This window comes from Colletotrichum scovillei (assembly GCF_011075155.1).
Source record: "Colletotrichum scovillei strain TJNH1 chromosome Unknown Contig00003, whole genome shotgun sequence".
Classification (NCBI taxonomy): Eukaryota; Fungi; Ascomycota; class Sordariomycetes; order Glomerellales; family Glomerellaceae; genus Colletotrichum; species Colletotrichum scovillei.
In genome coordinates, this window is record NW_023336261.1 from 3,971,575 (window position 1) to 3,999,130 (window position 27,556).

Here is a 27,556-nt window from a genome sequence, read left to right on the forward strand (position 1 = left end):
AGCCGAGGGACCCGTTTTCCAAACCAGCTTTCGCACGTAGAGGCAAAAGATTTGGCAAAACTAGTGAAAAGCAGAGATCGAATTCGAGGCGGACGGATGGGCCATGTTGAAAAAAAGCAAATGAGATGGCAAATGCGTTGTCCATTGTTGGGAAGACCGGAATGAAGGCATTGCTGGCGGCAATTGGGCATCTAGAGTCGGCCAACTTTTGGTCGTCAATGCTTCTTTCTAGGGTGCTGAGGATCACAGACTCAACGTGGGATCGGTAAACGGACGGACGGCGACAGTGCGCGTGAGCTGAAATGCGCCCAAAGCTTCGCTCGGCTGCCTTGATTTTTCTGGACTACGGAGTACAGCCCGTAGGGTTATCTGGGCGATATGGGGCTTTCGGTATGGCCTGACATGGGGGGTGAAGCTGGGGTTGGAAAGACAAGTTGCTTGGAGATGATAAGGTAAGGCAGAGCAGGCAGGCCGCAGGCCGCAGGTTGGCATATGCGGTGGTGGCCCTCTCCTCTGGGTACGGAGAATGGACTATGGAGTATCGTCGCGCTAGAGACGACACGCCGGACCAGGTCGGTACTGAATCAGAGATGGGATGGGAATGAGAATGAGAGAACGGCCGGCACTTTGAGCGGGTATATCAAAAGCAGCGCTATTAATATCGAGCAGGCAGGGATACACGCTTCGGGGGTCCCAGAATGAGGTTGACAGTCTATGAGAGGGAAATGATGGAGAGGAACGCAGCCGTACGGAGTGCATACAGATGGAAAGGAAGAAAGGGAGGGGTTACGGAGTACAGTGGTGCGATGCAGCGGCGCGCGGGTTGTGGTCCGCTGCGAGCGTTTGCGTTTGTGCATTGAAACGGACAGATGAGAGTCCCATCAAACATCCAACGGGTGTGAGCTGGCAGTTGCGCCCGGGCCGGGAAACGCACGAGAATGAGGAACAAGAAGAGGAAAGAGTGGTCAGAGAATGACGAAAACTCTGTCGCATTTCTGCCATGTGTCTCTGAATTTTGATTCCATGAATTACTCCATATCGTCTGGCACAGGGAAGTGAGGATAAAAATTTGATCGCCGGAGCGGATTCCGTGGGGATCTCGATGTCTTTTTTCCCCCCTTCTCTTGGGCAGAAAAGAAGGAAGAGGCTCCAGTGTCAGTAGAGCACGAGGTGGGAAAGATGCCGAGATGGGGATAGCGAAGAGTCAGAATTCGGGGCGAGCTAGATGCGTTGTCAATGATGTGCGAGATGGGATATCTCCCGTAGGGAAGATTTGCATCTTATGCGAAGATCGACTGACAGGGTGTGACGACTGGGCTGAACCTGGCAGTGGAAAAGCCAAGATAGGTACGGTACCTGGTGACCCCCTCTTGGTTCGTGAATGGATCACGCAAAATTGTGAGGGGAAGTTCACATGGGAGAGTACGCCCGTCAGGTACCGGAGGCCGAAGCGATAAGGCGAGCGGTGAATGGTGAATGTCAATGCCAATGGGGGAATCAAGAATGGGACGAGGAAGAATGAGTGGTGAAAGATGCAGCGGCAGGAAACAGAGAAATTGCTCCCCAGAACCCTGCTTGGTCTGCACCATACCAGCTGAGCCAGAGCGTTGCACTTGCACTTGCACCTGCCTGCAGACGCATCGCACTTGCGACTTGCAAGTTGCACGCATTCCCACTTGTCCAGGTGCAGTTGGCAGTTGCAAATTGCAGCACCTGCCTCAGCGTGCTCAGTTCAGGTACGGTTAACGGTACGTACTTTCTGGACTGGGAAGTGGCTTCGAGACCCGGTGGGACCTGATGACAGGAACAGGTAAGAACGGGCAAGAAGTTGGGAAAGCCTGGTAAGTTGGTCCCAATTCTGGTTGAAACATTGTCAGCCAGCGGAACCAATGAGACGGCTCGAGGTGGAAACGGTTTAATTGGGGATCGAGAGTTGGGGCCACGTCCGGGCACTGGCGGAGACACGAGGTTTCTGGAAAGAGCAGCCAGGAAATATGTGGCAAGGGATTGGTCATTACAGCATGCTGGCAGTATGTACTCCGTACTCTGTGCCCTACGCAGTACCTATGGCGGTAGCGAGAAGGGATGATGTCACGGATGGGGGAAAGAGCTCGGGAGGGGACTTTCCCGCTCTCGGTATTTCGTATTGTCGGATGCCCTGGGCCATTTGGGTCGTGCGGAAATACCTAGACCGACCTTACCTGAAGGTACCGAGTACGGATACTCACCAACGGCTGGCTTCACTTCGGGAGTCTCATATCTCCATCCCGTCAAGCACGTAGCAGCGATCATGGACTCATAGACCCAGGGCAACTTTACAGAGAGAATTGGAGCGAACAGGTCAAAGGTATCATGACTAGTGTCAGATGCCTCTCCAACCCGTAAGCTCCCAGTGGCTCCCGTGGTCCTGTGCCTGACAGTAAGGAGTGCCGATGATGAGATGTTGTCTTGCTTTCCGAGACCCTTTCCCCGTACCTGGCCTCGCTGTGCTTCTAAACACTCAAGTTTCGGGCCCGGTGGAGAGACACATGTCGTAGCAGTCTTGTCGCCATTGGCGCCACGACCTGAACGTTGCCTTTTTGTGTAACATATCAATGGCTACCTCCGTTTACTTGTGATTGATAGACATGGGTTGAGGCGAATAGTGACACTCACAAAACTCACGCCGCGGGCTGCAACCCGTCCACCCAACGTTCGTTGGACGTCGCCCATTTAGACATGGCATGCTTATTCGTCAGGCTCGCTCCAATGCGACACCGCGGCTGTCGTCGCCTTTCCGCAGAGGGCAAAGGCCCATTCGACACCGCTCATCCATGGCATTACTAGCCTTCCAAGGTTTCCCAACGTATATCCGTGCAGCTGATGTTAGTGTCTTCACGGCCGGCGATGGGCGCTCCAGAGTGCTCCCTGCGCCGAGGCTCGAGCATTTTTTAGTCATTTTTTACCTACACTAGAAAGCCATGGGTACCCTTTCTGAACAGCGCCCCATCTAGCCCAGTTCTAGAAGTCTGTTCCTCGCGGTTGGGAATCAAACAGCTGGGATGATGGAAGGAAAGCATTGACGAGAATTTGGATCATTCTGATGGGATCCTCCACAGGCACGGACAGGTTGGTCATGCTCGGCCCAGAAAGACCCGTCTAGCCGTCCAAGACTTTTGAAAACGCAGAGCACGAGGCGAGAGATGAGGTCAGGCGGAATGAGCGCGCGCAATCGTCTCTCATCTTATATCATCGGGAGGTGAAGTGAGACGCCCGTCACATTCCGTACCTGACGATCTGGCCAGCATTAGACGGGGGGTGGTCTTGGTACCTAGGTCTCGGTCTCAGTTTCACAGCGGGGACAATCGTTGCAAGACAGCCTAAGCCATTAAAAACTAAGATGGAGTGGGAAGAATATGAAAATTTGTTTAAGTGGTGTCAGTCTGACAAAAAAAGAAAAAAGATGTCGTCCAGCCTTTCCAGCGGTTATCCGTGATTTGCTTTCCGTGATGGCTCCTACTCCTAATGGGCACATGAGTTGGGATGACCCAGTTTCATCGGATGGGGGGCACGACAGCCAATCGGGAGCACAGTCATGTGATTTGGCCGTTTTGATTGGCTGATGGTGGGCGCGTTTGTTGTTTTCTTCCCAAATCGGTGCGACGCGTCAGCTACGCGCCGACTTCATTCCATCATCCATGACCTGTGCCTCGAACCCTCGACCCAATCAATCCCAGCAGACAGCGCAAGAAAGAGGCCATCTCAACGAGACCGGATGAGGGCACCACAGAGAGGACACCAGAGCCGTCGCAGAGCGAGACAGTAACCTCTTTTTGAGCCCTTACAGGCTCGCACACAAACGCAGTCGCACCACATAGCCATTACCATTTTTGTTCGCCTCTCTGTCTTCTTAGATAGGAAACCCATTTCATCATGGCTGCAGATCAGATCAGATCAGATCAGCCAATTGACGGCAAACGAGCGCTTAGCCGAACAAGCCACAACCGTGTGAAAGACTAGCAGTTCGGCCATTGCCAGAGGAAGAAAAGGCAAACTCCATGGTCTATTTTTCGGGCCTTGCACTACCAGCTGGACTCGACCATGTTTGGCCTGGGCTTCCTTTGACACTTTGGTAGTCTCGAGATAGTCGCAGCACCACCAAGGACGAAGTCGAAGAGTCGAGGACCGGAGCGATATCACAGTTTGCACCATTGCCCACAGCATCCACAGATATTTCCCCGGCAGAGCCCTGCATGCAACACCATTCGCTGCCCGTCAAGCTGCATCTAGAGGCTCTAGCTGTTATCTACAGCACCTATCCCTGTGGCGTGCTGGGAAGTAGGGGACCTTGGGGGTGGTTCAGTGGTGCCGGTGCATATGCAGTGGAAATTCAACCTTTCTTGGTGGCAGACACGCGCACATTTTGACATTTCTGTTGGAAGACAGCGCGCGAAAAAAGAGGAGTCCCGTACGCAGTACTGTGGTACACACCTTACAGACCTACAGTAAAGCCCGTCGGCGGCCCACCACGGACTCTCGCATGAACTGCAAAACCTGCTTGCATACAGTACGTGCATAGCATAGCCTTCCCGTCCTGTCGCCAGCTTTTGCCCATTCACATTTCGTACAACCGTCGTCACCTCTAGGCTCTAGGGAAGTCTGGGATCCTCTTTCGTCCACATCTTCTCCTCCTCTGTCTGCCGGACGTAACCCGCGCGGACACCCTTCCCCCCTCCTCCCTCCCCACTGGAACTGAGTCTGACAGGCCTGGCCCCGGGAGCCCTGAGCTTCTTCTGCTTATTCTTCTTCTTGTCTCCTCAGTCGGGTCTCTTCTGAACTTCGACCTGAACTGGAGCCGGGTGAAAGTCTGTTCGACTTCAACCGACCGGGCTGGCTGACCCTCTCGTTTCTTTCGACGGCGTACCTAAGCCCAAGCAAACGCGCAAAGACAAACGCAAATCCTCATCCTCCGCGCCTGACAGAAACCAAACGGTGACGGCTAAGGGCACCGACCCCGGATGCGAGCAGCTTTCTGTCTAGTAACTTAGTATCTAGTCACCAAGGTACGGATAGTAGGTATACCTTATCTTCGGATACCTTACGCAGACTGCACTGCACTAGGTACTACAGTCCCAAGTGTGCGCACTTCTTTCTGATCGCTCTCCCGCTCGGCGACGGTTGGCTTCCAACTTCGACCTCTTTTTTTCGGGACGGCGTGTTCCAGCAAACGGTCGACCTTGCCGTGCATCCCATCATCGCCCATCCATGATCCTCCTCCACCTTCTTCACACTTGACACTACTCCATAGTCCATACCCATCATCCATGCATGCTGCTCATGCTGCTACCTTCTGTACCTGTGCCTATGCCATCGCACCCCGGACGATATCATACTCGCTCTCACACTCACTCACATTCGCGCACACCACACACACCTGCTCCATTACACTCCCTGCATCTAACCAGACTACGGAGGTCCTTTACACTACACACCCTTGCTGCCACTTCGGCGTACCCTAGCCTGGTCGGTCGTGTCACAGCCCACGCTCCTCTCGTCCAATCGCCCATTCCTCCCGTGCTCCAGAGGCCCCACCGGACATCTCTGGGCTTGCTGAGCTGGCCGCCCACCTCTTCAAAGACATCCCGGTCCTCTCCACTCGCCTTGGCTGAAATCAATCCATCTATCCATCCTTCTGCCGCCGACTCCCACACGTCGCTCTACCTATCCGTACTCCTCCTCCTCCTCACTGCCTGCTCTAACCTACGCACGCCTGCTACCACCACCACCACCACCACTACCACCGCTGCCGCTGCCGCTGGCTCGCCTATTACATCTTGCCTACCCTCCTCTCCCTCGCGTGGTATCGTGCCTGATATCCCCTCTTTTCTTTTCACCTTTCTGCAGCCATAAGCCATACCTCACCCTCACCCTCGCCTGCTGCTCTCCTCTGACTCTTTCCCTCGCTCTCTCACACACACACACTCACATCCCATCGCGCATTATCGACTTCGCACAGCATCGTCGTCGCTCTTCAACATTGTCTGTCGGGCACCACTCTTCGCAGGATATCGCCATCGCTTGCCTGATCGCATCGTGTCGATCCAGCGATCCCGTCGCTAAACTTACAATTTGACCGCCAAAAGGCCCCCTTGCATTCACGACCCACAACTCATTTCCAAAGTCTAGACCCGACCTAGGTGAGCCTTGAGTCTCCTCTCTCTTTCTCCTCCCTTCAATCATGCAAAACCCCGTTCGGGTTCAAGAACCTTGAAGCCGGGCCCTGTCAGGTTGACAGAGTCAAGACCACACCGTCAACTACTTATCTAACCTTATGCCTTTGCGGCTCGCTGACATGCCCTCCCTCCCACAGCCCACTACTTGCCGCGAACGCACTTGACGCAGGTTTGGAGACGACATCATTCAACTACAATCGGCCGAAATGGCCAAACCCACGCGCTATACCGGCTCTCATGAGCCTTTGCAAATCTTCCAAGACGACTTTTTCGAGAACTCGACAACAATGATCAACCACGCACCCATGCCTGCCGCCTCCAAGCCACCGAGGAGGCCGCTTGGCGCAACAAGTAACAACAATGTCGTTCTCAACCCTCCGATGCTCGCATCCGACAGACACTCGCCTCTAAAGGCATCATCAGGCAACATCAAATCGCACCATGCCCCGTTAAAGTCCCAGGGCAGCAAGTTGAACATGGTGCCAATGGCGCCACCATCAGCAAACAACCAGAACACCGACTCGCTACACAAGAAGCCCTACTTGTCCAAGTTCAAGACCGTCGCACAGAAGCCTCCTTCTGTGGATTTGGCCGCCGGCTTCGGGAAGGAGAACGTTCACCCGCAGTTGTATCCTGCGCCACCGACCATCAACTTTGATCAATTCTACATGCACAAGGGACCCGGAAAGCGCACATTGATGGAGGCTGCGCCGATCAAGGAATCACGACCTCTGAAGAAGGTAAAGGCCGACGAGTCCGGCCTTCCACCTCACGACTCTTTCCCTCCAATCGTCGACGATGGAACGAAACCGGGCCACAGCTACGCGACTTTGATTGGGATGGCAATTCTTCGATCACCACTGCGTCGCCTGACGCTCGCACAAATTTACAAGTGGATCTCAGACACGTACTCGTTTTACAAGGCGGAGGAATCGGGATGGCAGAACAGCATTCGGCACAACCTCAGCCTTCACAAGGCCTTTATCAAGGTGGAACGACCAAAGGACGACCCGGGTAAGGGAAATTACTGGACGATCCAGGAGGGCATGGAGCAACAATTCATGAAGGACAAGCCGGCAAGAAAGACGGCAACAACCGCCGAAAACGTGCCCGTCATGTCAACCCGTATGGAACCCTCAAGGCCGGCCAACATGCCGATCCAGGAGCCGACCCTTCCGCCTCCTGCACCGATCAGACATGCGACGACGCTCCCGCCTTTGCCCACTTCCCAGGCTACCGTTGCCGTTGAGTTCTCATCCGATGCCACCATTCCCGTCTCGGACTCGGCCGCACCGGAAGATGGACAAGATAAGCTGGACCACGAATGCTCTCCTCTGCCGCCTACGATGCATTCTTCACCGCCAATTCCGCGACACATGGAGCCCCGCAGCCGCACGCCTCCTCCGCCTGGCCGCGGACCTATGTCGTCCATCACCAGATCTCACAAGAGAAAATTCGCGTCCATGGATGACAGTGGTTACATCTCGTCTCTCGAATCCTCTGCTTTGCGCCCGCAAAAGACTGGCATTCTTACCTCAGAGGCCGATCGCCCTCGCAAGCGCAGTCGCGCTGGCAGGGCCGAGGATGAGATTGCTCGCTTGCGCGCGTCGTCTTACGATAGCCCTAGCAAGGGTCGGTCGTACAACGCGTTCGCCCCACCGTCCTCATCGCCGCTCCGCCAACAAGGGCAGATGCTGCCACCGCTCACGCCAGCCATGAAACTGAAGCCGCCTACCAAGGCCCCGCCTTCTGCCTCGCCTAACACCAATCTTCGCCAGCACCGCGAAAATGTCCGCCAGATGCTGCAGTCTCCGATCCGCAAGATGGTCGGCACCGGTGACGGCAACGCTCCGTGGAGCCCCGCTTTCAACCTGGACGAGAGTGTCTACAACTACAACCTGATGGCTGCTGGTGACTTTGACATCTTCCAGGACATGGACAACGACTTCTTTGACGGCCTACCTCAAGAGTCTCCGTCCAAGAAGTCTGGTGGAAAGCGACCCCGTCTGGAGCGTACTCACTCTGCCAATGCCTTGGCCGATACTCATGACTCGGGTAACGGCAACAAGTCGGTTCTCTCAACGCCCTTCCTGAAGGCACCTGCACAACCTTCTGCCATGTGGGAGACTCCTAGCAAGGTCTTTGACGGCCTGTCCTCCCCAATCAAAGCCAACAACGACGCCGCCGTGCAATGGAGATTCCCCTCGCCGACCAAGATATCTAGTTCATTCTACGAGGTAGCGGCCGAGGGCGACTGGCCTTCGTTCTCCTTCGACACGACAGACTTCTTGTCGGAGGAGACCACCGAGTACTCGGGTCTCGACATCCTGCAAGGCTTTGAGAAGATTGGCTCTGGCTCCCAGCCCAAGGCTTCCGGCTCCAAGCCCAGCAAGCCTGCGTTTGGACGAAGCTACACCACGCAATTCTAATCTCTTGCAACGAGACGACGATGACGACCGTTACGATGTATGAACACAATTACTGGCATGACGTCCCGATGCATTCAGGCATTCAGGGCCTGTTTCGACAAACACTTCACACGATAATGGAGCGCGCGGGGGAAACAAAAAAACTTTGGACTGATTTTAAAGACTAATGTCTGATTCGGGCTTCGAGGCTTTCACAATTCTCTTGTCCATGATTGTTTGCTTTATGATAATGACGAAGCAGTGCACATATAATGTCTTGGCTCTCCTTCTTTTTTTCCGGTGGGCAAAGGGGGGGAAAGCGAAGGGACATCATCATTTCTTGAGAGGCACGGAGGGCACCATGAGATTCTTTTTTTTTTTTTTTTTTGCTTTCGTCGGCCTTGAACCAGGTTAGGTTCGGCTCGAGATTCGCTTTTTTTTGCTGTTTGGCCGGAATAGGCCATTTGGTTGTTTGTGTTTCTTGCTGTGTAGGAAAATACGGGTTGGATGTGTAGCGTATTAGCTTCGCTCCTTTTGCTAGGCACACTGGTAGTGATCAATTCTATGGAAACACGCACTAAACAGAGCCTTCTCGCAAACGTTGTTCAAGATGCCAATGATGAGATGACTGTTGCGAGTATCTTAAAGAATGTCTATATTCCATGCATGTGGTTGTACTGCCCTTTATGTGGACATTCCGCATGCTATCCGCAACAATCACATCATATCAGACATCAAGAGCCTGGTGGATCAGACGCATGTTCAAATTAGCATGACTCTCGACTGTGTGGTGTTAGGCACGTATAACAAGATAACCATCTCCTCGGAACTAGTCAGTTCGTCATAAATCATCGAAGAGGCTAGGTTTTGGCATGCGTGACCTCTCGGTCCGATATTTGAACTCAAGAACGGGTATCATATTGTCTTGCTCTAAACTTCCCCAAATGTCCTACATGTCTATGCCTCATGTGAATCATGCCTTGTTCCCAGAACGCCTCAGAATGTTGTGTACCACCTCTACAATATCTGCCAGCAGCGTCGCCGTCGTCATCCTAGGTTCGTTGATGCCGTTGTTACCAAGCCAAAACATGGAAAAGACTATCCAAAAATCCGTATCAAATCCTCAGAAACAAAACCAAGAGGCATCTTACCAAAAAGCATCTTATTACAGTCTCACAGCGTCGTCGACCCGAATGCGCAAAATTAGTAAATGCCCATCCTCGTAGCCCAGCCCGACTCCTTTTGGTTAATGTTGATCTGGTAGGGAAACGGGTTTGAACCCTGCGTCGTTATCGGAGGGATGTGGTCCTTGTGTGCGTTGACAAAGGTAATGACCTTCATGACGGTCGTCATGAGCGTCGTCTCCATGGCTTTTCGGACTTTGGCTCGCTCTGGAAAAAGTTTCACCGACAACGGTCAGTATCTCATCTTTGTACGTCCCTCTACTAATGCGCCCCCCCTCTACCGGGTTACCAAAAGGGAGAAGGGCAGGCAGAACCCACCAGTTTCCGTCCTGGGCTCCGCGACCGTGACTTTTACGGTCCAGCATTCCCAACAGACCTCCTCGTCGCCGCGCATGAGCCAGGCCTTGCGACGCTTCTTCTCAAAGAACTGGACGGTGAGCTGGCCGCGCCCGCCGCCGCTACCACCGCCGCCGGAGCCGGACGAGGAGCGCTCCGCGTCGAGCTGGCGGACGAGGGCGGTGGCGCGTTGCTCGATCATGGTCTCGAGCTCGACGTCGTCGACGTAGGGGAGAGTCAGGTCTAGGACTTCGCGGGTGTAGGGGACGACGGCGGGGAAGAAGCGGTGGAAGAAGATTGTGTGGAGGATTCCTGTATCACGGCGACGAGGTTGTTTTATCAGCATTTGTTTCTGTTCAAGGGCCATTACCATGGGAAAAACTGGTTTCGTGTGGCATGGCTTGGGTTTTGCGCTTTGGAGGGGGACTGGCAAGGCAGGCGCCCGTCGCATCGCGAGGCTGAGAGGTTCGGAAGGTGCTGTCGTTCGTTTTGAGGGCGGATATGACGTCTGGCGGGGCGCGCGCGAACTGCGGGCTACCTATGGGAAAGAGAACTGGGGACAGGAGATGGGAGACAGGTGGTAGGTACCTTTGACGACATCCCGTACGGAGGCCGGATCCGCAAAGGCCTCGAGAATGAACTCGGGAGCGCTGCTCTGCTGCATCGTGCCTTTTGCGAATATGGTAAGGTATTTTGCTTGGTGAGTTGGTTGTCAGATAGACAGATGCGGTTGGCGTGAGAGAGAGAGAGAGAGAGTGACAGATACCTCTCCCTCTGCCTCAGGTAAGGTGAGGGAATGACCCAAAGAAAGGTGTCAGATGTACTGAGGGGCACACTTGAGCCCAGCACTGATGCGCCGCACCGATAAGGGGGAGGGCGGGCAGAAGAGAGCGGGGAGTCACTACCGCAGTACCGCTGTGTTGATCCAGGGAGGGAAGGGACAGAGGCGGGGGGGAGGACGGGATATCGGTAGCAGGGGTACTCTTCCTGGTTGGGAAAGGTACTCCCAAGTTCCCCGAGCTGGGTCCTGGGGATGAGAGAGTGGCCATAGTCTTGTGCAGTAGTCGCCCGTACGGTAAGGTACTTACGATACTTGTGCAGACGTTGGTGGTGGGCAGCAAGGGCGAGCAGTGATGTACCTACACCACCTACCTTACCGGGGAAGCGCTCGATGCGGCGGCGGTTGCGGTACCGGCACTTCAGCCACAGCTGTTGGGGCAAGAGAGTTGGGAAACACGGGCAATAAATTGAGATGACGCGGGAACGTGGGTGTGGCTGGGCCGAGGTAATCACGGTTCACGACTCGCAGAGAGCAGCAGCCAGTCACTGGGCTTTCAGGCGCGAGCTCCTCTCCTCCCGGTCTGCTTAATTGCTCCAACTTATCATTACGTGCCGACCAGCCTTCCTAGAGCTCGCCCAGATAGCCAATTTTGGGGGGGTTTAATAGACAAAAAATCTCCCAATCTTCTTTTTTTCATATGATTCCCCAAGCAAAACGACCGCCTTTTTCTATTCTTTAACTCTCTAACTCGGTTCGAAAGCTTCAATTCGGGGTTCTTTTAACTATTCTCGCATTCTTTGTTAAACTTCAATCCTCCTGGTCCTTTTACCTCCATTCCCCTCTACCATACTCCGGACCGGACTTTACCTTTCCATCAACAGCCAGGCTCACCTCCTGGACATTGAGTCGCTCGTCGCGCCAGACCGAACCATGTTGGAAGCCACTCGGCGATGGTTCCGCCGAAACAGGACACCCCTCGCTGTGAGCGTGGGTGTAGTCGGCGCAGGCTATGTCGTGTCGCAGTATGTCATGGGCAAGATCAACGATGCGCGTGAGCGCATGAGCAGCGATCGCATCGCCAAGGAGAAGTGAGCTACATTCCCAAGATACCCTCCTCTAAGCTACCATGATCGCCCTCCCCCGGCTAACACCGCCGTGCCACAATCGCAGCCTCCGCCGCCGATTCGAGCAAAACCAAGAAGACTGCACATTTACTGTGCTCGCACTCCTCCCCTCGGCGACGACGAATATACTCGAGGTCATGAACACCGAGAAGATCACCTACGAGATCCAGAAGATGAAGGGTCAGACCAAGAGCCTCAAGAGCGGCAGCGGCAGCCCGCCGAGTATCGCAGATACCACCATGACCGAAGACGACGGACGGAGCATGGTCAGCAGCAGCGTCCAGAGCGAGAGCGGTGTGCACGCGAGCCAGTTGACGGTACCGGCCCCTACGTCGGCTGCCGCGGGAGGGGCCGCCGAGGGTGCGCAACAGGATGGCGGGGCGGCGGCGGCGCAGAAGAGTCGGAAGTCGAAGAGGCAGTTGTGGGATGATCTGACCATCAGCTGTGAGTGACGCCTATCTGATATGATGGAGAAGATAAGAGAGAAGAGAAGATGCTAACGTTGACATCGCAGCCATAACAAGAGCGTTCACGCTATTATACACCCTCGCGTTGCTGACGATGCTGACAAGAGTCCAACTCAACCTCCTCGGCCGCCGTAGCTACCTTTCGAGCGTTATATCCCTGGCGACCGGCACTGCCCAAGCGACTATCAGTCTGGAGAACAACGACGACGACGGCCTCGACCAGCCCTACGGCAACGACTTTGAGACGAATCGCCGCTACCTGACCTTCAGCTGGTGGCTCCTGAACGAGGGGTGGAAGGAGCTCGGCCAGCGCGTCGAGACTGCTGTCCGCCAGGTCTTTGGCCACCTGAGCCCGCGCGACCTGCTCAGCTTCGAGCAATTCTCGGAGCTGACGCTCGCGGTGCGCAGGGCCGTCGAGGGCGCCACGCCCGAAGAGCGCAGGGCCGCAAAGTGGCTGCCCTACCTCCTCCCGCCACGGGACAAGGAGGACCACGTCCTCCGCGAGTCGGGCATTCTGGAGGAGAGCACCGTGATGCTGTCCGAGAGCGCCACGTCCCAGTCTTCGCCCTCATCGTCGCCTGCCGTGAGAAGGCTGCTCGACGAGACGTCGGATCTCATCGAGTCGCCCTCCTTCACGCACGTGCTCACGCTCATCCTCGATGCGGGCTTCTCCCTGCTCGTGGATAAGAAGCTCTCGTCAGCAGCATTTGATAAGCCGGACCTCGCCGAGTCGGAGCCGCGCTCGTCGCAGGTGGTTGTACTCTTGCCCAAAATCCTCTCGGTCCTCACGAGGCAAGCCCACATCATTGGCAACGGGATGCCGAATGAGTACCTACAGGAGATGGAGCAAGTCGCCGACCTCGAGGGCTTCGCGGCCGTGGTGTACTCAAGCAACTGGGAGAATGAGATCCACCACGACGAGGAGGGCATTATGGCGAGCGCCGTCGACGTGAGGGCCAGCGAGGTGCCTCGCGCAAGCCAGGGCACTGCTGCGACTTTCCCAAGTCAGACGCAGGGGACGACGCAGGGCACCGGAGAGGACAGCCTCGTGATGGTGAAACCGCAGTCTAGCTTTGAGAGCGCATGGGGGAGGGCGGTGGACAGCAAGTAGGCCTTCCATCCAAAATAGAGAGACATAACATGTACATGTGGCCCGAACCTCGATTGATGTGTGTTTCGAGGTATGTGAGCTGAGCTACGACGATTTTAATGATATTTACGGGCATACGGACAGGACAGATGGGAAGGCAAGGGAGGGAGGATTTTGGAAATATAGGTATCATTGTATAATCTATGGTCGAGAGACAGATGGTCCATCTCTCGAAACTGTACCAACAAAGCACGGGGGCTTAGCCTGGGATCAGAGATGGCACAGCCTCCATCCATTCCTTTGATCCATTTTGCTCAGCCCGCGATTCTGCTGATGATTCGTTCTTATTATCAAACCATCCAGCTGTTCTGATGTGCCTCTTTTTGGTCTATGTTTGTGACGCGAAGTTTTCTTCTTTAGACGTCAAGTACGTGATCGGTTTGAGGAGCTACAATGCCTCCCGTGAACACTTGTTCCATGATGCCAGCCTGGCAAAAAGTCGTTGCGGCTCCACATCGATTTCTCACTTGTTGGGTCACTGGAGTTCTTCCCTTTGCCCTCCCCAGGTCTAAGGGCTCCCAGTCACGTATCGTCTTTTCCTGGGTTTGGTGTTTTCTTATTCTTTGTTCCTTCCCAACCTGGCTGCCGAACGGCGAGTACGGTGTCCTTTCACATCAAACCCCTGACGAACTGATCCAGCCCCAGCTCGAAAAGTTCGTTCTTGACGCCTTCGCCGCCCTTGTGTTCGGCTGGTGCTAGGGGGTTCTTGACGACTACAAAAGAGGTCAGCACTCCATAATCCATTGCCAGGGAAGGAGAGGAAGTTCTCGAGGGACCATTGTCACCATACCGTATTCAACCCAGAGGTTGATATAAATCTGATGCAGCACATTCCGCATACTCAGCGTCGCCGTATCAGTAAGCATGACGAAGCGCAGGTTCGAGGGCGTCTCGTAGTAGTGGAGCTTATAGGCCGACGTGCGGTAGCTGATGAAGGCGTCGTCGTCCCCGCCGAGCTTGCGGACCATGTTGCGGAGGGAAAACACGGTGCCAAAGATGAGCTTGGCGTCGTCCTTGGCCGAGTTCACCTGGCTGCGGCGGCCGAGCTGCTGTGATGATGGCGGTGCGGCGCCCGTCCCGGCTGATGAGGGGGGTTGTTGGGATGGCGGGCGCTCGGCGGGGAGCCAGGTTTTTGAGTAGATGCATTCCGTGTGGCGGTCGAAGATGTAGAAGGAGTAGACGACCATGTTGGGCTAGGGGACGGCCGCGACGGCGGCGCGGGGGTTGCGCGTGTTTGCGCCGGGTTTCGGTGTCGTTTGTCGACGAGGCGAGGCGAGGCGAGGCGGAAAGGGATGGAGGTTGGTCGTTTAGGGGGGCATGCCGGGGAGATGTGCAAGGTACGTGAATTGCGGATTGCTTCTAGATCTAGAGGATTCGGGATTTTGATCTGGTCGTCTTTCGTGTCGTCAATAAATTCGCTGGTTTTCGGTGTCGTTGGGTATCACGGGTTGAAAGGCGCAAGATGTTCCTAGAGGTTGAGATAGCACGTAGCTAGCTTGGGCGGGACGATTGAGTGTGGTCGGCCGTTCAGTGGCCCCAGCCCCGAAACGCGGCTACCGTTGCTTGTCTCGGTCGACAGGTACCTCGGTGGACCTTTGAAATTGCAACTGTGGGCTGGAGCTGGTCCGATTGCGTAAGGTACAGATGCTGGCAGGGGGGTGGTCACTCTGCCTTGTGGTGGACCCCCCGGACGGAACGTAATTCTTTGGCGCAAGGAGGGGTTCCGAGCTGGCCCTACGAGGGGAGCACACTAGTCAGCCCATGATGTGAAATCTACGATGCGCCCAATGACAACGGGCAGCGATGCTGGGCATGGATATGAGGAGCCGTGGAAATGGATAAGACGGAACCTGGGCTTTTCGTAGGGCGTTGAGAACACTGGAGACCTGCGAGGTGATCCTTGGGGGGGAAAATAACAGACGTGGGGGCTGGAAGGGGGCTCACTCTGAGCCTGAAGAGCTGAAGGAGAAACGCCTATTTTTTTTCCACCTTCGAATACAAAGTACTTCTTACTCTCTTCCCACCCCCGGGCCCTTGTTTCCTTTCGGTCGGGTTTTAAAGCTCAGCTGTCGTCTCGTTTTCGCGAATCCTAGTGCCCTTGCTTATTGTTTCCTTTCTTTTGACGTCGCTTTCGCTTTTCTCACCTCACACGCGCGCTTCCAGGTGCTTCCAGGTTCAAAACGTCGCCAGCTCCATCGCTCGCTCGTCCGGCCGTTCGCGCCTATCCGTCATACCTACCTAGTATTGTATTGCCTCAAGAATTGGGGTGCTCCTTAAGCTCGGCCATTTTGAATAGCAAAGCTCCGAATGAGCAAAAGCAGAGCATTGTAGCTAGCTCTCTCACTCTCATTCTCACTCTCACTCTCACCCCACCCGGCACTCGCCTCTCCGACGTTACTTCTCCAACATCACGTCAAGCTTACAACACACTCTCCCATCTGCAATTCCTCAGCCTCGCGCAAGGCAAAACAATGACGGATTCCGGCGAACCTCAGAGCCCGCCGACGACGGCCATGGCCTCGACGACCCTCGCAACCTCAAGCATGTCCTCACCCACCATCGCAGTAGGGTTCCACGGTGAAGGGCCCGCCGAGACTCGTCCGCCGCTTGCCCCCATGTACGTCAGTCACTGCACTGCTTACTCACTTTGCTTCTCTGCGCTGCGCTGCAACTTTGCACTGCCTCCCCCGCGCGCTCCACCAATGCGCGGCGAGCTACTCTAACCTCCTCCTCGCCCTACGCGGTACAGATCCGATTCGGCTGCCCAACCATCAAAGTTTCAGAGCCCCATGAGGCATCACCGTCGAACGCCTTCAGCTCACCGTGAAGTCAAGGTGCGTATGTTCTTGTTTCGCCAAGCTTCGTTGAAAAGCTCAGCTTTCGACCTGCCCCGCTGCTGCTGGTTGAGCGTGGTGGGGGCGGGGTAGCTGCGATGACGACGAACCGGAGCAATGTCCAGAGAAACTCACCAAGGAACTACTGTAGGAAACGCTCAACGCCGTGACAGAATATGGTACCGAGGCTGAGGACGGCTCAAGTCACCACCGCATCAACCAGTATGTCATTAAAGAGGAAATTGGCAGGGGATCATATGGTGCTGTTCACCTTGCGACCGACCAATTTGGCACCGAATACGTATGAGCCTTCCAAGCTTCCAAGTGATGACCCTTCCCATACTCACATCCACCCGTAGGCCGTCAAGGAATTCTCAAAAGTCCGGCTTCGGAAACGCGCGCAGTCCAACATTCTGCGGCAGGGCGCTCGCCGACCCCAGCGCTTCGCCCCCCGTGTTAGTCTCAACGCACCGCTTTCGCCTCATTTCGGCGAGGAAGGCAACGCTGGTTGGAACGTCAACGATGCCCTGTTCTTTATCAGAGAGGAGATTGCCATCATGAAGAAGCTGAATCACCCGAACCTGGTCCAGCTAATTGAAGTGCTGGACGACCCGGAGGAAGACTCACTGTACATGGTCCTTGAAATGTGCAAGAAAGGTGTCGTAATGAAGGTCGGACTCAACGAGAAGGCGAAGCCATATGGCGAAGATTCTTGTCGTTATTGGTTTCGAGACCTGATTCTAGGCATCGAATATTGTAAGTCGACTGCCACGTATATCCTGACCAACCAGACTAACACGGTCTAGTACATGAGCAAGGTGTCATTCACCGTGATATCAAGCCGGACAACCTTCTTCTCACCGATGACGATGTGCTCAAGATTGTAGACTTTGGCGTCTCCGAGATGTTTGAGAAGCCGGGAGACCCCATGAAGACGGCTAAATCGGCAGGATCCCCGGCATTCCTTGCCCCCGAGCTCTGCGTGGTCCGACATGGCGACGTCGATGGCAAGGCCACGGATATCTGGTCCATGGGCATATCGCTGTACTGTCTACGCTACGGAAAAATCCCATTTGAGCAAGAGGGTGTTCTTGAGATGTACGAAGCTATCAAGACAGATTCCCCTGAGCTGCCCGAGGATGAGAATCCCGACTTTGTGGACCTCATCAGCAGGATTCTGGAAAAGGACCCCGAGAAGCGCATCCAGATGCACGAGTTGCGGGTGAGCACTAGTTTTTCATCTGCGGCGCCAGATTTTCGTTTGGCTGATCATGAAATAGGATCATCCGTGGGTTACGAAACAGGGGACGGATCCTCTGCTGTCAAAGGAAGAAAACTGCTCCAACATCGTGGAGCCCCCAAACGAGCTTGAGCTAAACCGCGCCTTTACGCGGAAGATGAACCATCTCCTCTGCGTGGTGAGCAACACACCCACATCCTTGTTGCTGCGCTACAAAGAAGCTAATAACCACGGCAGATGAAAGCAATTCATAAGTTCAAGAACATTCTCACGAGGCAAAGAAACGCCAAATCACGCGAAGGTTCCCAGACAGACTCTCCCCGTCTGGTTGCGATGCACGAAGACATTGAGGCCCTTCTCTCGAAACGCCGCGAGTTCCTCAAGAAGAACAGCCTCGCCGACGTAACCAAGACTGCGCCCACCGAGAGGTCCGACTCGGAACCCCGCATCCTCGGCATCGGCATCGGTTCTCGGGACGAGTTCGACAAGGACGAGCCGTCGGCCGGAGCTGTGGCCGAGTCGCCGACCAACGTCGACTTCAACATTTATGACAAGGCGTACGAGGCTGAGGTGGAGCGCATCATGAGGAAGCAGACGCGGCAGAAGACGATGTACCTGACGCGCTTCGTAAAAGACCGCGAGCATTACAAGGAGGTCGCCAATGTCGTAGAGGGTACTTCGGCGGGTGTTACGCCCGTGGGGACGCCAAAGGCCGATACAAACCTAGCTACTTCGAAGGGCCGGTTCGCTGATTTAGTACATAGCATGACTGGTGCTTCGAAAGCCAAGGCTGCCGACGAGAAGGAGGAGAGTTAAGAGTGTGGGAAGGCGAGACGAGACGTGAGTGCCCAAGGAGGCACATACGGCCTGGCGTTTTACGGGCAAGCATGGAAACAGCTCTAATTGTCTGGTATAATTTTCCTTTTGAATATGATACCTCTTCGTGGCCACTATGAGAGACAGAATTTCGTCACTGGCTCAACTTTTGAACACCTGCAGCGAGGTTCAACGTGGTTCAATCGAGAGCTGTCTTCAGAGACGCTGTAGGTAGCCCTGGTGAACAAGCATGTCAATCCTCTCAATCCGTACGGCACGTAATAGCTACTAGTATAGGTTGCTTATCCCGTGTCGCATATCACTTGTCCTCGAAGGATTGCTACCTACCAACAACCAAGTGCGATCAGTTCCTTTTCCTAGTTCCCCCACAATCTAGTCCATCCTCCTATTCTATGTGCAACATTCAACTTTCACCAGCCGTTCGAACACTCACAACGCCCTTCCTTCAATTCCAGCAGTTGACTAGGTGTTTTCATGTGACATAGCCAAAATGACAAGATAACCATGCACGTGCATGTAAGGTACCCCAAGTCAGGCGGGGTGGCCCCAGGGGGCAGATACCTGGGTACTTAGTTGGGTATATAGCCCAACTGCCGTTCGTCAATCAACAGCAGTCAACATTATCTTGATCTCTTTCCAGATACCTATCTCTCAACATTCAACCGCTCAAGCCCCTCCGAAAAAGAAAAAATCATGTCTTCCTGCACAGTCTGCAAAAAGGGTCCACCCCAGGTCAACCTTAAAAACTGCGCAAAGTGCGCCACAACACCATACTGCTCCCGCGACTGCCAAAAGGCCGACTGGAAATCCCACAAAAAGACGTGCGGCCGGACCGACGCCTCCGCACGGCCCCGAGGTGGTGGTGGTCCCGCCGGCGCCAGCGGCAACCCCACATCCGCCGGCACCGCGCTGTCCCCGCCAAAGGGCCTAGACCAACCCGTCACCCGGCCCTTTACGCGCCTCGACAACGGCACCTGGCTCCACGACCGGCCCGAGAAGGACGTCTACCGCCTCCTCATCGACGCGTACCGCCTGCACGTCGAGGACGAGTACAACATCGACGGGGACGCGGCCGAGGACAGCATCTACGGCGGCGCGGACAATGGGCTCGAGGGGTTCCGGCGGTTTTTGAAGAACGCTGCGAAGCGGAAGGGGTTGTTGCCGGCGTGGTGGAGCGCGGAGAAGCAGGCGGCGTGCGAGCGCGTGGGCGGGGCGGAGGAGGATGATTATTACGATTTGGGGTCCGCCGTGGAGAAGGCTGATATCATTGAGCGGTATGGCGACCCGCGGTTCCCGATGCAGCTGCGCATGTTTGCCGAGGCGGTGAATTTGAGGGGTCCCGGAGGGCAGGACGGTACGCCGATGAGGAAGATGATGGCTTCGATGGAGGGCGGGGCGTATGGGCCTGCGGCAATGGGGTCGACTATTGATGTGACTACGATGAACAGGTCGGATTTTAGGCACTGAGGTTGGAGGCCTTTTGGAAGCAAGTCGACAATGGGAAGTTGAACGTTGAAGGAAATTTGGGAGTATGGGCGGATATGGATGAAGCTTTAGGTTGACACGGTTGTCCATTGCCGTCTTACTGGGATGATCAGATGTCCAGCGTGGAAGTCTACTTGATCCCAAGTGAAAACAATTGAATGAAACAGTCAAATCAATGAGACTCCAGTCAACATTGTCCTTTCTTTCTTGCATGGTGGCTACCTCATAGTACGATAACTCTACCCAAACGGCTTTATCAACGAATCTTGTGATGAAGGGTGTTATCAGAGAACTCCGTCTCTATAGCCCCAGTGATGAAAATGCGCCATTTCTCTCGCGTACGCCGGTTGTGGATGCAGAGTCTCGAACCTCTCGCCTTCGATACAATCATCTCTCTCTCACTTACACGTCCATCTGGCTTGTCCCCTCAGCAAGCTTCAGAAGAAAACTCCATTTCCCCAAGTACAAGGCAACTTTCAGCCATCTTCCCTATGATCTCACATACGTCCCCATCAAGGAATCTAAAAAACCCCCTCACAATTCCTGGAGATCCCCATCTCAATAAGCTTATCCGCCGACTCGTAAGGTCGTTCGAATCGCGGTTCCAGGGCGTCCTTCTCCATCCCGAAACCATGACCCACTGTCAAAATTCCAGGTTCCCAAGTGAGGGTTTGACCCGTAACCACGGCATTTCGCGGAGGTATCGGATAAGGATTCTCGCCATCCTTGTACAAGAATCTCTGCAACGCGTCCTCCACCCAGACAGCCCGCCCAGCCAACGGGACACCGGGAAAGTCTCGGATGAGCATACGAGGTCTCGCACTGGCTGTCCGCTCCTGCCATCCCAGCGTATCCCGAATCGCAAAGAGCAGATCCCTGTAGTTTCCATGGCCTTTCATAAACGAGAGGAAGCTCAGTTCCACCGAGCGTAGAGTTTGCGGCAGCGCGGCGAGGAACTCGAGCAGGTCCGACTGCCTCACAAGCCAGCGCGTCAGCCCGAAATGCGCCAAGTTCTTCCATGTTTCGACGGGGAAGACGGATCGCAGAGGGATGAAGTGGTCTCTCACCCAGTGTGAAGGATAATTCACATTTTCGAGATCGTCGTCCTCGCCAGTTTCGAGAGAAAAATGTCGCAAGTCCGCCTCCAGAGCTTTTCTCAAGCGCCCGTTACGGAAATCGAGATAATTGTTGGTTTCCTGCCCGCCTACAATGAGGCTCAGCCTGAGAGTTGTGAATCCTGGCTTCTTGATCACGGCGGCGAGGTTGTCATACTCGACGCATGGCTCCGGCGCGTAAAAGATGCTACAGGGAAGGCCAGACCAGATTTGGTTGCCATCAATAATGAGCTCCTTGGTCTTTATGCTTTTCTGATGAGCAAGGATTCTGACGACATGGCGGAATCCTCGCCAGCATTCTTTGTAATCCTCGCTCTCCCAGTCCCCAGCCATCGCTTTATCTCCGTCCTTAGGAGGGACTGGCCAGCCACGAGGAAGTGGGTAGTTGAAGCCGTAAGGTAGAGCGCGGATAGCAGGTGTCGGGTATAGCGGATGAAAAAGAATGCCATGTGCTGCGGGTGTCAAGGTAATTCTTCTTAGGCTCGGGAACCTATCGTTCTCCAAAGCCCATTCGAACGCGGCTATATCGGCCGACGTAGAAAGCACATCGTTCTGTTCTGCGAGCAGCTTCTGATAGTGTGTGTAGGCGATATCAAGAGGGAGTTGGGACTGGAGCTGTTTCGCAGTCTCAAGATCCTGGGGTAGAGTCTCAGCATCATAATCCTGTCTAATCTCCAAGTACTCGATGTTGTCTTTGCAGTGTCTGAAGTACCAGAAAGGAACGCCACGCGGGGGCTTCTCTGGCCGCTCGTCTTCATCATCCTCATCACCCTCGTCCTCGGAATCATACAAATCTTCGTGCAAGTGCCGCATCCTGTGATCTGGAGGCGGTGGCGTTTCGTACCGAGCATCGTCCCAAATGATCTCGCGGACGTCACGGCGAAATATGTCGTCATTTGCAATGGCTCGAAACACTTGGACGTTTAGGGGACTGGCGGAGATAAAGGCGCGCTTGAACCGAAGCTGAGGACGGACAAGGTTGGCAAGTTCATTGCAGGTCAACCGCAGGGCTTTGAGGTCGCGGTTGTCAAGATGTGTGAGGACGAGGGCGGAAATCTCCAGGGGTGAGGTGGCGATGAAGGCAATGACAGATGAAGACCCCGTAGAGAACAGGCCGGGTTCAGAGGTTGCCATGGAAGGCAGATTGTACATGCGAGGTCTGCACGAGATATTGAGGTATCTGCTTGTTGGCTGATGGCAAAGAGCCTTGCACTTTGGGGGTCTTCTATCTTTTAAGTACACAATCCAATCAGAGTCCCATGTGAATGATTGTTGGAACGAACTGCAGGATCCTAGTCACGTTACGCTAACGATGTGATTTTATTCGTAAGTACCCGTACTTATTCTTCATTTGCATTGCTGCTTCATGGGGTCATTAGGTACTCTGCGCGGATACATGCTGCAGAGTCGGGAGGACGTCCAAGGCCATAGTCCAATCAAGTTAGTACCATAATCGAGATACCATAGTGCACCTCGCCTGAAGCTTCGACAAATCAACTTACACCTTTCTTGCCCACCTTCAACAGGGCGTAAACCATTCCATTCGCCTACCAAAAAGTTTCGGGAAGAAGCGAGCAAAAAAGCCTGCTTCACAAGACATTTTAATTGCGAATTCAGTTTCTGAGGGCTAGTCTCAGCAAGTATATGTACCGGTACGAGGCAGAAAACCGGGGTTATCCACGAACCAACATGATAATCATGCGCCGGCTTAAGCCTACCGACCCACTCGTGATGCTGCTCAGGGAAGCTGAGTGTTGGTTCTAGAGATTCACGACTAAGGTAGGAACATCACCAGCCGGTCACGCTTCCGCCCCATATGGTAGCCGCATTTGTCCTGTACAATGTCTGTTGACTCTGGTCCCTCATCAGGTCTGGTCCCTTAAATACGCAGGCACCATGCATTCTTAGGTGAATATTTAGAGCCCTAGAGGTTTACAATATCGAATTTGAACGTCCACTGGAGATGCATACTATTTTCGGCCTGTCAAGGTTTCGGCATGTACCAACAGACCACAAGAAAATGTCCAGAGCCGTAACATACGATGTTGACTTTCAATCCTTGCGTCGTCAAACAAGCCCGCCAAGGTTGGGACACGCCTCTAAGGAAGGGCTTATCGGTCCTGTGCTTAGGTTTTCCATATAACAAGGGACTGGTGACATCTTTGGGAACGCCTTTAACCCGAATCCGCGATGGATCATCGCAGATCTCGCCCCAACGCCATTAATATCTCATGAGTTAGAGCATCCCATTCTCTGTAACAGGTTTCCAATGCGACAACGCCATATGAAAGATGTCGTCTCATTTCTTCTACAAATCTTCGCGCAGCTATCAATGCGAGCAGTCAAGACTACAGCGTGACACTCACAATCGTATCTTCATGCTGGTGTCTCCGAGAATTTGACCTGAAATAAATGTGAGCTCCAGCCTACTGCATCTGTCTGATGTCTTACAACCTCTGTGTCATTCAGATGTAGTCCAAATGTCTCATACGGGAAAACCCAGGCACAGTCTTGTCAACCTGATAGTTGCAGCTCATTCGGCAGAAGTAGTTCAGGGCAAGACAGACTGTAGCTTCATTCCCCTCATAGGTTAATCTCATGCTCTAGCTTCCTTGAAGAAAAAAAAGAGACAAACCCATTCCCATCGTGTTCCTCCTCTATCCAGACAAGTCTAATGACACCAAGCAACCATTGGGTTGCAGGCTTTCAAAGCTAAGTTTTCTTTCTAGAGCAACGTGCACCAGTCTATCTCTCAAGTAAGAACGTCAGATCTGTCGTCTCCCCCTTGACTTTTGGTTCCAACCTCACACTGGCTCGGAAAGACTCCACTAGCGCCTGGGTTCCAGCATTCGCGGAAACTGGAACGTCGTTATGAAGTCGCCAGGGATGAAAGTTGACATCCCTAGGAGAATTCAGCTTCTATGGCTTCGCCATGACGGAATACGGTTAGCAACCAAGTCGAAATCGTGTATGTATGTACTAGATGCGTTTGAAACCTATTCAAAACTGCAGTGAGCTCTTTATTGGAAAGTCAGTCGCTAAGTATCATTTGAGTGGGAAGTGATGTCACTAAGAACTGGCGTCTTATTTGGAAGAGATCATTGACTTGTAGTTCTACTACGTCTATTCTATGGCTTTTGGTTCTGACTTTTCGAGCACGATGCAAAACTTGACGGTCTCTGGTCTTGTCAATGCGTCTCTAGATTCGAGTCAGATCAGTCGAGTTATTCTCTGTCAAAAGTTTGGCAAGACCTACATTCACCATTGATGTTGTTGAATAAGTAGACCTGGACACGAAAGAATTAGAACGACTCAACTACGACCAGCCGGCAAGACGGCAAAATACCGAGACAAAAGTCGGTGGACGCGGGTAAAGGCACACCAAACATCGATGTGTCTCTGTACTACATGACCAACTACTCCGTCAGCTCTTTCAGCAATGCGGCCGGTGGAAGTTCCAGCTCCAGCGGCGTCTATTTCAATTTCAACACACGTATCATTTCTGATTTTGGAGTATCAAACGCCTACATTTCTCGCGATCAAAGACGATGAAATACAAATCCATAGAACGAGACTAGTTGAAGGATGAATTTTTCATCCTGGATGACAGGTGCTCTTTATGATACTGTCGGCCTCGGCGGACGGATAGGTACGAAGTTGGAAGGCCTTTGTCAAGTTCGCTATGGAAATTTGGTTCTGGTTCCTACGACACGGTGCGGGCTAGTTCTTCTTTTCCATGATGGAGCTTGTAGCGTCGAGCTCGGAAATCTCCCAAGCAGTTGTAAGATCTATCGGCATAGTCAGATCGCTGTAAACTACAGCACGATGGCAGATTTTATCTAGTCTCACAGAGATGCCATATCCTGTACGACATATGAGAGTCTCATTTCGGAACGACCCCATCGACAAAGTCCATGAAACCCATGACCGAGACTTACTTTCGTAAAACAAACAAGCCCTTCAAGTTGTTATCCGTCGGAAAAGGGTAGCAAAGTCTGCTTGGAGTCATATGGTTGGATCAATGCAATTCACTTGGCTCATTGGAATCCGCCAACAATTGTATTAACAACATAGCACGTCAAACCACTGTGTATCTCCTCAACATTAAAACTCCTACGAAGTTATTCTTCCCATCTATCAGTCGCACTTATCTCGAAACACGCAAGAGAGACGATCAACAGCCGAAAGGCAATATCCTTCAGTATTCAGAACGATAAACATAAGAGGCTCAGATTCATAAGAAGCTCAGATCATATGTCAACCATCTGCCTTTCAGACATCTGGATGTTGCATAAGTACCAAACTGAGACATCAAGATCTGAGGGGTGGCTCTGTCAGTTCCTCCGTTGATTAAATAAACGTATTGCTCACCTCTATTGTTCTAAGACTTTAGAATAACAAACCGCACTGGTCATAACCCAGCCGGGCCAGTCGAGAGATATACAACCGCTCCCACGAACGCCAACAATTCCGACTTATTGTCACATACTTTTAAGCAAAGAAAAAAATGAAGTCTAAGCGTGGCTGACTCTGAGCTCACACCAATACCATATCCCTCAGCAGCACAAGTCAAGACCCGATCCGCATTTCAAAAGGGACGGTCTGGTGCGCACCTCGTCTTGTTTCCTGCCCATGACGAGGAGGAACATACCAGCCGCACCCGATGCGGCTGAAAACAAAGGAATGTACGGCACCTGCACCACACCTCACTCACTCACTCAGAGGACTCACAGTGTCTCAGCACACCAACCACAAAGCTTACCAAAACTACAAGGTCTCACCTCAGCTCCAGCTGAGTTCAAGACAGCCTGATACCTACCTACCTAGCCTTCTGAATGTGTCGTTCGTCGGCTGCTACACACATTGTTGAGAAACATTGCATGTTTTTGATCCCTCCTTCGTCATATCTGTCTACAGGAGGACCAAGAGAAGTCCGCATTCGCCCGAGAGCAACACCACTCCAAAACTTGACAAGTGAGAATAGAGGCTCACGAGACGGGATATTGAGACAATGTGAAGAACAGGATAAGCTTTAGCCGAACCCAATCACCAGCGCTCTCTGTTCTCGCGTGCATGGCGCCATGGCACCCATGAGAACTGATATAAAAGATGAGACAGGCATTTTATATCTGAAAGGCGGAATGGCCTATTCGAACACGACCACCATGTCAACCCCCCCTCCCCCTGAAGTAACTCTTGGCTTGCCACGTGCTGAAATTGTAGGTATCCAAAGCACACCGAATGACAAAAGTCCGATTATCAAGCATCGAAATCTCTTTTCATCGCACCGAGTTTCGCCACGGGAGGCGACTGCTGGGGGAAAAGGGTGAGCGGAAACGCGACGGAGGTTGCGCTCACCGCTCTGTCCCGCCAGCCCCCGGCAAACCAACCCCCTGACCGGACCGGTCAGGCCCAGCGGCTTGCGACGGTCCACTCCGTTCGTTCACTGCTCCTTCTGTGGTGACGAAAGGAAAGATAAGAATCAACAAGGGGGAGAAAAGGTCACAGGCGCGTGAGATACGGAGCTCTACATGATCGCAGTAGGGCTGACTAGTGAGTCCCGACGAACACCTCAGGTACCCGTGGGGTTGCTGTGGGCACTAAGAAGGGGGAACGGGATGGGGGATGGGATTCTCGGGAAGCTTGGGATGCATCTTCAAGTTGCACCAGACGTTGTGTCGATTAGCTGGAATAGCCAATCGAGCGTGAGGGCGAGACCGTTTGAGCCAATCCCGCCAGATAGCTCCATCGGGACGCGACGACTGGGGTCAGACAAACGACATATCCCTTCTGCAGAGGTCTGTCAAGGAAGAGAGAGAGAGACGACCGAAATCTTGATACCTTGCCGTGTAGGTGGCCAGCCGCGGCACATGTCTCGCCAACAGTTCCGGCTGACGTTTCTGCCGGGCGGCTTGGTGCAGCACTGCAGAGCGGGAGGGTGCCGCCGTGTTGGCGTGACACCAGTACTCATAAAATGCGCCGAATTGCTGGGTAAACGAAATGAGCCACTGAGCTGCGAGCTTGTTTGCACGAGGTTCGCCTGGTTTTACAAGGTGAAGTGAGGTGAGGTGGTGTCTACATCACCGCCAATCTGTCGGCTGGGATGTAAGAGGGTATGATAACTGAGGCTACGTACGTAGGCTCCGTTGGAACGCACTGGAGGTGGTGACGTTCATGTTCAGAATTTTGTTGTCAAACATATCAACGGCAGTGTTTCTTCTTGGGACATCCGAGAGGCGCATGCTGTCTTTCGCGCCAAAGGACCGCCTGACGCGGGGGTGAGGGCACATGGAATGACGACGCTATGGACGAGAAGCCAGTTCCGGCATACACTGACTGAGCCTAGTCAGAGGACGATTGGAAAAGTGATTTGTTCTTGGCAC

The 27,556-nt window shown here is 53.6% G+C and overlaps 7 protein-coding genes across 7 annotated transcripts; 4 read left to right on the plus strand and 3 right to left on the minus strand.

The window, feature by feature from the left end:
• Positions 1 to 5,056: 5,056 nt before the first annotated feature.
• On the plus strand, positions 5,057 to 9,167 carry HER10_EVM0013423 (fork head domain-containing protein). The gene has a single exon (XM_035482781.1). It carries the CDS (start codon positions 6,419 to 6,421, stop codon positions 8,639 to 8,641), a length of 2,223 nt encoding a protein of 740 aa, XP_035336759.1. The 5' UTR covers positions 5,057 to 6,418; the 3' UTR covers positions 8,642 to 9,167.
• A 362-nt stretch (positions 9,168 to 9,529) lies between these two features.
• On the minus strand, positions 9,530 to 11,048 carry HER10_EVM0004821 (uncharacterized protein). The gene is made up of 2 exons (XM_035482968.1): positions 10,123 to 11,048; positions 9,530 to 10,011 (listed from the first exon to the last, which is right to left on the minus strand). Exons 1-2 carry the CDS (start codon positions 10,589 to 10,591, stop codon positions 9,824 to 9,826), a joined length of 657 nt encoding a protein of 218 aa, XP_035335973.1. The 5' UTR covers positions 10,592 to 11,048; the 3' UTR covers positions 9,530 to 9,823.
• Positions 11,049 to 11,482: 434 nt separating this feature from the next.
• HER10_EVM0012307 (peroxin-3) lies at positions 11,483 to 13,772 on the plus strand. The gene is made up of 3 exons (XM_035481704.1): positions 11,483 to 12,009; positions 12,092 to 12,489; positions 12,560 to 13,772. Exons 1-3 carry the CDS (start codon positions 11,852 to 11,854, stop codon positions 13,621 to 13,623), a joined length of 1,620 nt encoding a protein of 539 aa, XP_035336652.1. The 5' UTR covers positions 11,483 to 11,851; the 3' UTR covers positions 13,624 to 13,772.
• Positions 13,773 to 13,921: 149 nt separating this feature from the next.
• Positions 13,922 to 15,251, minus strand: HER10_EVM0003355 (sybindin-like family protein). Its single transcript, XM_035473035.1, has 2 exons — positions 14,453 to 15,251; positions 13,922 to 14,375 (listed from the first exon to the last, which is right to left on the minus strand). The coding sequence occupies exons 1-2, from the start codon at positions 14,847 to 14,849 to the stop codon at positions 14,272 to 14,274; spliced, it is 501 nt and encodes a 166-aa protein (XP_035335830.1). The 5' UTR covers positions 14,850 to 15,251; the 3' UTR covers positions 13,922 to 14,271.
• Positions 15,252 to 15,696: 445 nt separating this feature from the next.
• On the plus strand, positions 15,697 to 18,687 carry HER10_EVM0009341 (uncharacterized protein). The gene is made up of 7 exons (XM_035478831.1): positions 15,697 to 16,279; positions 16,412 to 16,496; positions 16,648 to 16,797; positions 16,856 to 17,252; positions 17,303 to 17,718; positions 17,777 to 17,914; positions 17,974 to 18,687. Exons 1-7 carry the CDS (start codon positions 16,134 to 16,136, stop codon positions 18,550 to 18,552), a joined length of 1,911 nt encoding a protein of 636 aa, XP_035336385.1. The 5' UTR covers positions 15,697 to 16,133; the 3' UTR covers positions 18,553 to 18,687.
• A 579-nt stretch (positions 18,688 to 19,266) lies between these two features.
• HER10_EVM0010316 (uncharacterized protein) lies at positions 19,267 to 20,040 on the plus strand (the record flags this gene model as incomplete). Its single annotated transcript, XM_035479780.1, has 1 exon — positions 19,267 to 20,040. The coding sequence occupies one exon, from the start codon at positions 19,267 to 19,269 to the stop codon at positions 20,038 to 20,040; it is 774 nt and encodes a 257-aa protein (XP_035336472.1).
• Positions 20,041 to 20,579: 539 nt separating this feature from the next.
• On the minus strand, positions 20,580 to 22,325 carry HER10_EVM0009409 (uncharacterized protein; the record flags this gene model as incomplete). Its single annotated transcript, XM_035478897.1, has 1 exon — positions 20,580 to 22,325. The coding sequence occupies one exon, from the start codon at positions 22,323 to 22,325 to the stop codon at positions 20,580 to 20,582; it is 1,746 nt and encodes a 581-aa protein (XP_035336388.1).
• Positions 22,326 to 27,556: the final 5,231 nt, after the last annotated feature.

Coding starts and splice junctions, on each gene's coding strand:
- HER10_EVM0013423 (XM_035482781.1), top strand. CDS start 6,419: ATGGCCAAACCCACGCGCTATACCGGCTCTCATGAGCCTTTGCAAATC.
- HER10_EVM0004821 (XM_035482968.1), bottom strand. CDS start 10,591: ATGCGACGGGCGCCTGCCTTGCCAGTCCCCCTCCAAAGCGCAAAACCC. Junction 10,012..10,122: donor GGAGCCCAGGACGGAAACTG/GTGGGTTCTGCC, acceptor AACTTTTTCCAG/AGCGAGCCAAAGTCCGAAAA.
- HER10_EVM0012307 (XM_035481704.1), top strand. CDS start 11,852: ATGTTGGAAGCCACTCGGCGATGGTTCCGCCGAAACAGGACACCCCTC. Junction 12,010..12,091: donor GATCGCATCGCCAAGGAGAA/GTGAGCTACATT, acceptor CCACAATCGCAG/CCTCCGCCGCCGATTCGAGC. Junction 12,490..12,559: donor GGATGATCTGACCATCAGCT/GTGAGTGACGCC, acceptor TTGACATCGCAG/CCATAACAAGAGCGTTCACG.
- HER10_EVM0003355 (XM_035473035.1), bottom strand. CDS start 14,849: ATGGTCGTCTACTCCTTCTACATCTTCGACCGCCACACGGAATGCATC. Junction 14,376..14,452: donor CAACCTCTGGGTTGAATACG/GTATGGTGACAA, acceptor CCTCTTTTGTAG/TCGTCAAGAACCCCCTAGCA.
- HER10_EVM0009341 (XM_035478831.1), top strand. CDS start 16,134: ATGACGGATTCCGGCGAACCTCAGAGCCCGCCGACGACGGCCATGGCC. Junction 16,497..16,647: donor CAGCTCACCGTGAAGTCAAG/GTGCGTATGTTC, acceptor GAACTACTGTAG/GAAACGCTCAACGCCGTGAC. Junction 17,719..17,776: donor TCCAGATGCACGAGTTGCGG/GTGAGCACTAGT, acceptor ATCATGAAATAG/GATCATCCGTGGGTTACGAA.